The 12,410-nt window shown below is 34.5% G+C and overlaps 1 protein-coding gene across 8 annotated transcripts in view; it reads left to right on the top strand.

Annotated features, from left to right (window-relative positions):
* LOC125279925 (citron Rho-interacting kinase) overlaps positions 1-12,410 on the top strand; it is a 58,718-nt gene that overhangs the window by 14,666 nt on the left and 31,642 nt on the right. For all 8 annotated transcript variants that reach the window (XM_048210080.1, XM_048210082.1, XM_048210081.1 and 5 more), the window contains exons 5-13: positions 1,523-1,693; positions 1,778-1,831; positions 2,077-2,130; positions 4,377-4,517; positions 5,996-6,121; positions 7,635-7,730; positions 8,013-8,129; positions 9,292-9,401; positions 10,341-10,515. In XM_048210080.1, the coding sequence (XP_048066037.1) occupies positions 1,523-1,693; positions 1,778-1,831; positions 2,077-2,130; positions 4,377-4,517; positions 5,996-6,121; positions 7,635-7,730; positions 8,013-8,129; positions 9,292-9,401; positions 10,341-10,515 (1,044 nt within the window). The remainder of the gene's footprint in view (positions 1-1,522; positions 1,694-1,777; positions 1,832-2,076; positions 2,131-4,376; positions 4,518-5,995; positions 6,122-7,634; positions 7,731-8,012; positions 8,130-9,291; positions 9,402-10,340; positions 10,516-12,410) is intronic.

Below are 12,410 nucleotides of genomic sequence, written 5' to 3'. Positions count from 1 at the left end.
TCTGTATCACGTGGTCGGTTACTCAGACTGATTTCATCTCCTCTCTGCCTCTCATGTTCTCACAAAGGTCTTCTAATTCGCCTGTTTTATTTGATTCGGCCATTTTGCACAAAACTGTTTACTAAGTACTGCATTGGAGTCTGTTTCCATTATACTTTTTGTAATACTTCTAACCCATATGGGTGATGTGGCATGTCTGTTAAAGCTCAAGAATATTTAACCATCACTAAACATATTAACCCTATAAAGCCTACTAAATCATATTTGATATTGAAATACCTAAGGGCTTTATACTACATGATCAGAACTTTGCTGTTGCACACAATCTCTACTACATGCCTTCTGTCTTCTGATTGATTAGCAAGTAAAAGGCCTTTTAGTATAATTGTAAAAACATCCACTTTCAGCTCGTGGTTCACATGTCGTTTTGAAACGAAATATTTACTGATTTTTTTAGGTAAACATAAGAATAACTTTTATATTGTTAGCAATATTTCAAGATGAACACAGCAGGTTTACTTGAGTATCCATACATCATTTTTTAGAAGAATAATATTAAAATATGAGTATCAAATATGATCCATCAGGCTTTTGAGTAACATTTATTTGTTCATCTCTAAATCATCATTGTATCACATTGCATTATATGTTTTAAAACTACAGAGCTTTGATCATGAAAACAAGCATTTATACCATGTTACTAAAGCCCTGTTTATACCACGCGAACGCTGTGAGAGTGTGTTAGAAATCAGGAATGGTGAGAGAACATTGTGATTGGTACATTTTTTTTGTCTTCAAACCAAACTTGGTTCTTCAGCTGACAAAGTTTAAATCCCATCTGGCTATTGTGCTTCCCATAATTTTTATGCATTAGGTCAGTAGGCGGTCTTTTTGTGGTTGTTTGAACGGATTGGACCACATGAGCGTTTACACTATGGAAGCAATTTGGTCTAATGCGCTTTCGACTTCCTCTGGAAGGCCCTGTTTACACCTAGTATTAAGATGCACTTTAATCGATCAGATCACAAGTGGATGATGCTAAATACATGTGTAAATGGGGTCTAAAATGTTTTGAGCTCATCCACTTTCGACCACTTCCAGAGGTAGTTGAAAATGCATTCGACTGGATTGCTTTCACGGTGTAGATGCTCATGTAGTCGAATGCATTCAAATAATCTTGAAAATAAAAGTTCTTTATTGGTATTGATAGTTCCATGAAGAACCTTTAACATCTATTGAAACTTTCCAACGCACAACAGGTTCTTTATAATGGAAAAAGGTTCTTTAGATTTTTAAAATGTTCTTCACACTAAGAAAAATGATTCTTTTAAAAACTGTTGCCTGGAAGGTTCTTTGGGGAACCAGAAATGGTTCTTTTTTGGCATCGCAGAGAAAATCCCCTTTTGGAACCTTTATTTTTAAGACTGTATGAACTAAATAATAGACACAGTGTTTCTGTTCTTTCTGATAGACATGGACACAGAGTAACTTAAGTGCCATTTCAACATTTATGACCCTGCAGGAGTACCACGCTCAGCTGGAGGAAATGCGAGTGTCTATTCGTCAGCTGGAGGAGAACCTCTCCGCTGCTCGCCGCCGCAGTGACCTGTACGAATCCGAGCTGAAAGAGTCTCGTCAGACCAGCGAGGAGCTCAAGAGGAAGGCTGTGGAATACCAGCAGAAGATTCAGAAGGTTTGTTCAAGTTCAAAACAAGAACTGTCCAGCTGATGCACACTAGACAAGGTTTGCTCAGTCTATATTTTTTATTTAATTTAGGCTAAAGAACAAGGCAAGGCTGAGATGGAGGACCTTCTGACCAAATTGCAGAAGGTACATCCAAAATAACAACTCATTATTTCCATTCACCTTATGCAGACAACCTGTTGATAAAACCAACATATTTGGTACTATCTTAACCATCAATACCTCCATGGTAAATTGATTTACAGCAAAGTACCATACAAATCAACCAGCACAAACCAGAATAAACCAGAAAATCATGCTGTTTTTCATCAAATTGCTATTGTAGCTGTTTTTCTACAGTATTTAAGCTTCTTTATTTGTAAATGTCTCAGACCAATGCAGAGCAACAAGTAAAGATCGAAGAACTCCAGGAGAAGCTTGCCAAGGTACGTGCACATTTATTTTAAATTCAGCCCTGCTTGAAGATCTGAAATGTATGTTTTGTTTGTTTTAAATGAATATTCAGTAATAATATTGTTTTAACAATGCATTGACACTATAGGATGAGAACAAAATTTTAACTGAATTGAGCTTGATAATAACACTAACTTGGCAACATCAACACTGTTATTGAACTGAATTGAATCAACATTGAAGAACTGAGTTGAGCTGAATAATGACACTATTATTTTCTGTAGACATGCTTCACAGCTGAAATTGAGTTTGTTGCATAGTTGAATTTTGCAACATTAATATAGTTATTTTGCTGTTTATTAATGTGGAGCTGCTTTGAAACTGCTTTGAAGGAATTTGACTTGACTTGTCATCGATTACACAGCATAGATGACCTATGATATCTATGATAGATGACCGATGATATTTTTTTACAGTGTAATTTACAGTAAATCTGTCAGCCGCATTTACCAGAAATTCACTGTAAAAAAAAAAGAAAGACAGTGTTTCCGGTATTACAGAATGGCATATTGGTGCCTGTATATTTTACAACTTTAACTGTATTTTTAATTAAATGATAATATACCAAGCTACTTGAACTACAATCTGCTTATTACCTTAACCCTCTACTGCACACATGTTGATGGCACATGAAAAAAAAAAAAATTCATTTGGGAACATTTTATTGATTAAAAAAAATAAATAAAAAATTAAGGGCAACGTTGTGCGACAATGGTACAGAGTCATAGAGAAAATTATCATCAAAATCAAATTTTATTTTTAAAAAAAATCAAGAAATCATTAAGTAAAAAGGGAAAAACACTTGAAAGACATTGATATATTGAATTTGATACATGTCTGTATCATGTAGTGTGCTATGCCATATAATGTACTTCATGTAATGAGATTTCACTCCGTACGAAACTTGTTACAATTTTTGCACATCACTTTGGGTGTTCCTGCACACCCAGGAACCCTGCATCTTCCCTTCTTATAATACATTGTTGCCAATGTGAGGTATTGTCTAAAACCTCCTCGAAAGTACCCCTTATCACACAACGTTGCCCTGAGGCAACAAAAAGAGAAACTGAATTTCTTAACATGCAAAATAAAAAAAACTTGACAAAAGGCTTCTCTACACCTTCATACACACACACATATTTTTTTTTATTTTTATGTACAGTTCATGTCGTTTTAAATAAGATTACTAAAGCAAATAATATTGCCTTCTTCTCACACCATGTGCTCCTGTGACCATGTGTCAGAACAGGACGTCCCACCTTTAAATGGTGTTTGATATTGACTCCAACACCTTACTGGACTTTCTCGACCTTTCTAATTTGTTGTAATCATTTAAAGAAAAATTTACTAAGCATAGGTCTTAAGAAAACTTTCCGTTGCCTGAGGGCAACGCTGTGCTGTAGAGGGTTAAAATGTGATGACCACCATAATAATACAGGTGGTAAAACAGAAAGCCATATGATGAATAATATTGTCCATAAAGCATGGCCAATACTTGTATTTAGAAATAGTCATACACAAAATGCCATCAGAGTAACGTCAATCAACAATAAATGCAATAAACATTAACTACAAAACAGAAAATGTAACATGAAACACCATAATGATAAAAGGTTATTGTCATTTTTATTGATATAGCACCTGAAAATAACAAGAAAGCTGACCAAGCTGAAATAAGCTAACCAAGGTGCTTCACAATAAACAATAAAGAGATAACAAAAAATCATATAACTACAATGCTTAAAAAGTAATAGATTGAACATCTTTATACTTAAGACAGATAAACATTCAAAATTAAAAATTTAAAACCCACAATAGCCAATGAAATCAACCAATAAAACAAGACCTGGAAAAAGCTAAGGTAGTGAGTTTCACAGCTTTGGGGCTAAAAAGAAACAAAACTATTGAAATAAAATATAATCGTATGTGATGTCAGTCAGGGACTTCTAGGAATGCCCTCTGTTTTTTCACTTTAAATTATATGGTCATTTATAGTTTATGCATCCAAAAACAATACATTTGACAGTATTTTACAGTAAAATGACATATAAGGCCAATCACTCACGTATATGGTGAGAAAATTTATAGTTAACCAATTTATAATTTACAGTTTTTCCAATTTTTCCAATTTTTTAGATTAATATTCAGTTAACCAAAATGTTTTTACTGTAGCATTTTTCTCTACACATTTTTACCGTGCAGTTTTCTTTTCTTCCAGGCCGTGAAAGCGAGCACAGAAGCCACTGAGCTCCTGCAGAACGTACGTCAGGCTAAAGAGCGTCTGGAGCGAGACCTGGAGCGTCTGCAGACCAAAGAGGACTCCACCGACAGCCTGCGCAGACGTCTGCGAGAGACAGAGGTGATGCACTGCCTCTCCATTTTCCATTTTCACCATCCGACTGAATTAAAATTGCTTTATTTACAAACAACATGATTATGATTAGATTAGATTCAACTTTATTATTATTTCACAGAGAATAAGTTGGAAACATTTCCTGTAGCGTAAAGAGTAGAGAATGGCGCTAGTAGGTTATGGTTTCGATTCAAACAGAGTGGGATCTATACACCATGCACAAACTCCATGAAATCATTTTTCAAATCGATGCGACCAGATTGCTTATACCAGTTGCTGAAAAGGCCATTCCAGGATGACACACAAGTTTTTAATGCTAGGAGAAGATCCACCAACATGTTCGTTTTGTCAAAATCCTTTATTCTTGAAACATGTTTTATTAGATGACGCTGGGTTTAACTCTGTGAGAAACCTATTTTTTATTTTTATTTTCTTTTTTATCTTACTTTGCAAGAAATTTTTAACAAAGACCAATTTTCAGCTAAGGCTGGACAATAAAGTTTAACTAAACTTAACATATTCCAGGACCAAATTGCAAAAAGGAGCTACTTTCTGCCTGAGCTACTGTAACTCTTAAATGTGATTTTGTTGGTGCAACTTAAAGGGATAGTTCACCCAAAAATGAAAATTTTATGTTTATCTGCTTACCCCCGGGGCATCCAAGATGTAGGTGACTTTATTTCTTCAGGAGAACACAAATGATGATTTTTAACTCCAACCGCTGCCGTCTGTCAGTCAAATAATGGGAGTGAATGGGAACTCGAACAATAAGAGTCTTGCACAGACAAATCCAAATTAAACCCTGCGGCTCGTGACGACACACTGATGTCCTAAGACACGAAGCGATCGGTTTGTGCGAGAAACCGAACAGTATTTATATCATTTTTTACCTCTAAAACACCACTATGTCCAACTGCGTTCAGCATTCGCTTAGTGAGGTCTGATCGCGCTCTGACAATGGCAGTGATGTCTCGCGCTTATACTTCAATGAGTGCGAGACATCACTTCCGCTGTCAGAGCGTAAAAAATGATATAAATACTGTTCGGTTTCTCGCACAAACCGATCGTTTCGTGTCTTAGGACATCAATGTGTCGTCACGAGCCGCAGGGTTTAATTTGGATTTGTCTATGCAAGTTTTTTTGCCTCTTATTGTTCGAGTTCCCATTCACTCCCATTATTTGACTGACAGACGGCAGCGGTTGGAGTTAAAAATCATCATTTGTGTTCTACTGAATAAACAAAGTCACCTACATCTTGGATGCGCTGGGGGTAAGAAGATAAACATAAAATTTTCATATTTGGGTGAACAATCCCTTTAATGTATTCATGTTGATTCAGTGATGCTAAGTAATATTTTGACTTGAATAAAATCAATTAATTTAGATGTTTCCACACAAAGCACATTTTTTTCAGTGTAAGCTGCACAAATAACATGGCAATGCATCATCAATATGAGATTTTCTTCCTTTTTTGGATGGAACAGGATGGTAAGAAAACCCTGGAGAACCAGGTGAAGAGGCTGGAGATGGTGGAACGGAGAGAAACTAAACTAAAAGAAGACATTCAGACCAAGTCACAGCAGATCCAACAGATGGCTGACAAAATCATGGTAAGACTGAGACTCGAGCGAGCGCTGAACTCCCGCTGATTTACACATACTGTATCTAAAACACACACACAAACAAACAGGTAAACACTGGAGCTATGAGGACATGAGCATGTCGATGAGATGGAGGTGTCACATGCTCGCTGTAAAGCTACTTAATTAAGACGCGTAACACTTATTAGTCACGTGCGATATACCTCCTCAAACACAAGCATTAAACACAGACTTTCTGTGTTTATTCGCTTTTCTTCTCCCTGCTTAGCCTGGCAGTTACACTGCTTCTTTTCCTCATCTCCCAGCATGCTCTCTGGCCCTGTCACGGCTCCAAAAGTGACAGATTGCAGGAGTGGATCATCTCAGTCTTTGGCCATGATCTTGAGTGTCACAATGATGATGTGTTTTTAACTTGATGATTTATACTGTAAATTATTGATTTTTATGATTTAGTCATGATTAACAAGTGCTTAAAAACGAAATGGCACATTTTGAGTTGATCTGGAAACCAGTGTTGTTACTGTTAAATAAAACTATGTTTTAATCGTTTTCATTAATTGAAATAAAGCTGAAATAAAAACATAACTATTAGGTAAAAAAACTTGTTGTCTAACTGAAATAAATAATTGTAATTTGAAGTATTAAAAAATATCAAACATGATACTCAAAACACAAATACATTCTTTTTTAAAAATATTTTGTGTAAAGGTTCAATAAACTGTTCCATTAAAAATATATATAATATTATTTCTTATAAAAGCATCTGTTACTTACTTGTCCATATAATCTTGAAAATAAAGATTAGTAAAAATATAAATATTAAATGAAAAACATACTTAAAAACTTAAATGAAAATTTGAAATGTTGCCTAACTGAAATAAGTTTAAGTACTAAAAATTAAATTGAAAAAAAATTAAAATTGAAATCAAATATATTAAAGCTATATTTTATAAAATATAATAAAAAATGACAAAAGCATATAACAAAATTACTAAAATGGAATTTAATTAATATAATCAAAATGATAAAGGCACAAAAAATAAAATAAATAAAATAAAAATAAAAATAAAAGCTAATTCAAAATATTAATAAATACTATAATAGTAGGTAAGCAATACTAAAATATCATTGCTGGATTAAGGAAATATGTTATCAATTTAAAAATGACTTATTGTTTTTTCTGCTCATGATTGAGATCGCAGAGAGAATATTACTGAAGTCTCTCGTGTTTGTAAAAAATATCCTAATCTCGCATGTTTCTCAGAAGAGATCCCAACAATCTCTCAATCTGTCCTCAGATTTGCCTTTCTGCTGTCAAAAGTTAGAAATCTCTCACACATTTCCCATCAAATTCTTCTTAGAGCAAATCAATCTGATCTGCAGTCCACATTAATTTCGTATCTCATTTATAGAATTTTATTTCTCCTTGAAATTGTAGGAGAAATGTCTGACAAAAGGCAATACTTACAATAATACTGCTTCATATAACTGAGACTCCATTAAGTCTTCTGTCTGTACGCAGGAACTTGAAGAGAACTTGCGTGACACGCAGGCAACAGCACAGCGAATGGAAGCACACCTGGAACAGAAGGAAAAGCTTTACGCAGACAAGATCAAGGTCGGGCCAAACACACACACACACACACACACACATTTATGCTCGTGACAAATATCAGTGATGTTTCACAGAGTCAACAGAGCGGTTTACCTCCATCATGGCATTTGCACAGGACTAATATATTCTGGCTTTAGTGCTCGTTATTAAATTTACAGCGACTGAATAAAAGATCCCGACTCGTGTTTATCTTTGGATTCAGATTAAACTTTTAAAGTGCTCATTTTGAAGGTAGTTTCTGTTCATTTGTCAGGTGTAATAACCCAGTGTTTGTGTGTTTTGTAGGTGTTAGAGACTCAAATGAAGGCTGATTTGGCTGAAAAGGAATTGCTCGAGTCCAAGCAGAGCGCTTTTGAGGAGGAGTCTCGCGAGCGGGGAAAAGTGATCAGTGACCAGACAGCGGTACCACATGTTATTTTGCTTTTTCCTGAGAGCCTAGTGTATTTTAATTGGGGAATGACAAGGCATGACCCAACTCATTAACACTGATCTTTGCGCAAGACAGTAAATTCACATTATTCTAAGGAGAGCTTTAGTAAATCATTCAATTTATATGAAAGCATCTGCAAATGAACAAATAAGCATGTAAATGCTGAAAATTCTGATAACTTTGCTGACAAGACCAGCATGGTTTACTGTAATACTATACTAGAACTGTCACAATACCAAACTTTTTGTAAAAAAATGTCATGATTCAGTAAAATAGCAAAAACTGTTGGAACTAACTAACTATTTGAAAATAAATAAATACATTTCTATTTCTATAGCACCTTTCTAGAGCAAATGTCAAAAAGTGCTTTACATCCAAATATAAAAAAGAAAACAAAATAAGAGTAACAGACATTAAAACAAACAATTGGATAAAGAACAGAGTAATACAAAACAATTTAGACAATTTTAACTGCTTTTTAAAAGTAAGTGTTTTAAAAAATAAAACATGTTAAATACATTAAATGAGTTAATAATAATAATTCATTAATAGTAAATAATACATTAAAACCTTTGCATTTAGCGATCATTTATTTTTCTGTTAAACTTTGCTCTAAAAAGTTCAAGTGAAAAGTTAATAATAAAATGAAAAATTCAAAACCGATGTATTAATTAAATTGGTTCTTGGTACCAGTGTTGTTTTAGTTCCATTGGAATACTCTTAAAGTTATTATAGTTTGAATTAGTTTTTATTTTTCTATTTTTATTTTAGTTACATTTTTAGTCATTTTTTATTGTATATTTTTGTCGTTTTTATTAGATTTATTTAAATATGTATAGTTTTTATTATTTTTTTATTTCAGTTTTAGTTATTTTAGAACATCAAGTTAATATAAAGTTTCCTTTTTTAAATATATTTAATTTAATTTATTTTATTCCAAGTAACATTTTTTATGATTATAGTTTTAGTTAACTATAATAACCATACTCGGAACTACCGGTACTGCAGAAAGGCTGATATAGTTACAATTTCTACATTTCATCGACTTGTACACTAATTTTGACAACACTATACTATATTATACTTCATCATTCTTCATCATTATACATTCATCAGTGACTCTGTTTCATGTAGACAATCAATGCCATGGAGTCAAAGATGACCAGTCTGGAGCAGAGAATCGCTGAGCTGTCCGAGGCCAATAAACTGGCAGCCAACAGCAGCATTTACACGCAGAAAAACATGTGAGTGAACATACATGACCATACATGCTGGATCAGATCAGTGATCAAATCAGTTGCAGTTGGATGCCTGTAACTGTAAACAGCCTACAGTTAGACTAACATACTATATTACTTGACTGAAGAGCTGTTCTTTTAGATTATTTTTAGTAACACATTTAATTATTAATTGAATATTTGTATTTATCACATTGCAGTTGTTATATAAAAGCAATCAGCCATTCTGCTTCATGTTGTGCCACATAGAGTGGTAAAATACACAGTGAGACATTTGTTTGGGCAAATAACACAGTATTCTGTGTAAGTAGTTTGCATTAGAGGTTGAGAGTAGATGTCTGATACAGTCACTTTACTGTAGTACCACCATAGTACTTTTTTGCAAGGGTCTTGTGCTCCCTCATAATATTAGTATTCACATGCCATTCACATGAACGAACCATGGATATTTGGATATGAAATGGGTGAATGTAAAGGTTAATTTCAGGCTAATGTACCATGAAGGCAGATTTTCAGGGTTAAGCACAAAGTGAATGAATGATAACCTAGTATTTGCATTATATTAAGGCTTTCATAGCAGCTTCATATTATCCCTGCTGCAAAAGCACAACACCAGAGAGTATGTGTTGTGTTTTAGATGCTGGTGTGTTAATGATGTCCCCACCAGGCATGCCCCATCATGGTTAACCAGCATTACTAGGTTGTATAAACTCAAAAGAACTGCATGAATCATGTGAAATATGCACAGTGATCAGCTTTGATGGTTGACAGATTTATTGAAAAGCGCTGTAGCGGAATGGAAGGTTAAAGACAACCTGGTCAGGGCAGATAAATTACATCGGCTGAGGTGATGGGTTGCTGGTTAACCAAAACACAGCTTTGACTGTTTGTCCAGTTTCCAGAAGCTAGGGTATTTCTCCTAGAAATCTTGTTCATAATCTTTAGGAAAGCCCAAGAGGAGATGATATCTGAACTCAGGCAGCAGAAGTTCTATCTGGAATCTCAGGCTGGAAAACTGGAGGCCCAGAATGCAAAGCTGGAGGAACATCTGGAGAAGCTGACACAACAAGAACAGACTAACAAGAGTCGAGTGCTGGAACTAGAGGCCAGACTCAGAGAGGTGAGCAACGACCAAGGCGATTTTATGATGATGATAAGACACTCGGGGAGAATTCTGAACCATATCTCACCCCAAAATCAAAAGAGATAGGAATTTGTAAGGGATAGGAAGTTAGGAAATAGGAAGTTGAAAACAGTTGTGCTGCTTCATATTTTTACCAAATCCATGGCACATTTTTTTAAGATACTTTGATAAATGAAAAGAATTTATTTAGCATTTACTTGAAATAGAAATCTTTTATCATTATATACTGTCACTGTTGATCAGCCCTATTTTAAATAAAAGTCTAAAGCACACGGCACAGGTGCACTTACAGCGTGTCCGAATCCACTTTTGGTAGTTTGTGTAATAAGCAGAGTGTACACGCGTTGTGCACCCGCATATTTGGGGCATATTATTAACGCGCTCTTTAAATAACAAAAAAAATATTGTGCCATTGACTTTAGACCAGGTTTCGGTTGGTCAATGGCGCAGTCGTTTTCAGTTGCCTCAAAAAAGCAACACGTGCCAACAATGCGCCTGAACACACCTCGTTTTCAGACCAGCACGCCCATGGGCACACAAATGGGCACAAACGCATTTGCTACTTAAACAACGTGGCGCAGGACGTGAAAATGATAAATGCATCGGACTGAAACTAGCAAAAAACACTTGCGCCACGCCTGGTGCCGCATTGCACCTGGTGTATGATAGGGCCCTATGTGTCCTTACTGAATAAAAGTATTTAATTAAGAGTATTAATTAAAGGTAGTGTATTAGGTAAAGTCTGTTTTTGAATCTTCATGTCTGTTTTAGATCATTTTAATCAAGCTTTTTTCAGTTCAGGTCCCTTAATTAATATGAGCATGTGATTAATATGAGTTTTGAAATTGATGCTCTAGCTATAATCTAGCTGCAACTTTAAGTCATGAAGTCATTATAAACTTTGACTTCATGAATTTCTGCAAAGCTGATTTCAAACAGTGCATACACTCAAAAAAAAAAGATTTTTTGATGCTGTCCAGTTTATTTAAACAATTTAGTTTGATTCAACACCATTGTATCAGGTTTCTGGTTTAAATGTGATTGATTCATGTTAAATTGACTTGAAACGATTACTCTTTGACTTAACTTGATGTTTTCATATTGGAATAACATGTTTCAATCAAGTAAACCCAACCAGGACTCAATCAAACAGGATTTTCACTTCCCATCATGCTTTGCAAAGGAGCTGAACTAGGAGTGTAAATGTTGAAATAAAGTGTTATTTTAAGCAGTTTTTAGGAAGATGAGAAAATGGAAAGACTTTTTAATGTTTACTGTTCTATTATGTTGGTATTTAAAAGTTTCTGTCAATTAATGGGGTTACCATTGTGGTGAATTGTTGCACTTGTGCTTGGGTTGAGGACCTGCTAACAAACTTTCAAATTACTTTAATAAGAAAGTAATCACTGTGGTAGTGCTCTGGGTTGCATTTCCCAAAAGCATTGCAAGCCTATGTTGATTGTATAACCATTGCCGCCAATGGACTTATGATCAATTCAGGCTTTACAATGTTTTTGGTTAAGGCAATTTAGGATGAATCCAGTATCACATCTAGATTTCCAACACAGAACATCACAAAAGTTATATAAATCACAAAATTAAACAAGAAGAATTAATTGTAAAAATCAATGTATATGAAAACAATTTATTATTTATTTATTTATTGCTTTTTATTTATTTTCCAAAACATTGCAAATTAGTTGGGCTGACACTATTACATTTTTTTATGTTCGTTCAAAGAGTTATTTTTTTTAGTGTATTGTAAAAAGTGCGATACAAATAAAATCTACTTTATGTACTCTGGGAGAATTCTGAACCATATTTCACCCCCAAAATCAAACATGAAATCTACATTTTTTTTCATATTCTCA

This window comes from Megalobrama amblycephala, linkage group LG12 (assembly GCF_018812025.1).
Source record: "Megalobrama amblycephala isolate DHTTF-2021 linkage group LG12, ASM1881202v1, whole genome shotgun sequence".
NCBI lineage: Eukaryota > Metazoa > Chordata > Actinopteri > Cypriniformes > Xenocyprididae > Megalobrama > Megalobrama amblycephala.
Note: the sequence above shows the minus strand (reverse complement) of the source record. Positions and strands in the feature narration are given on the sequence as shown.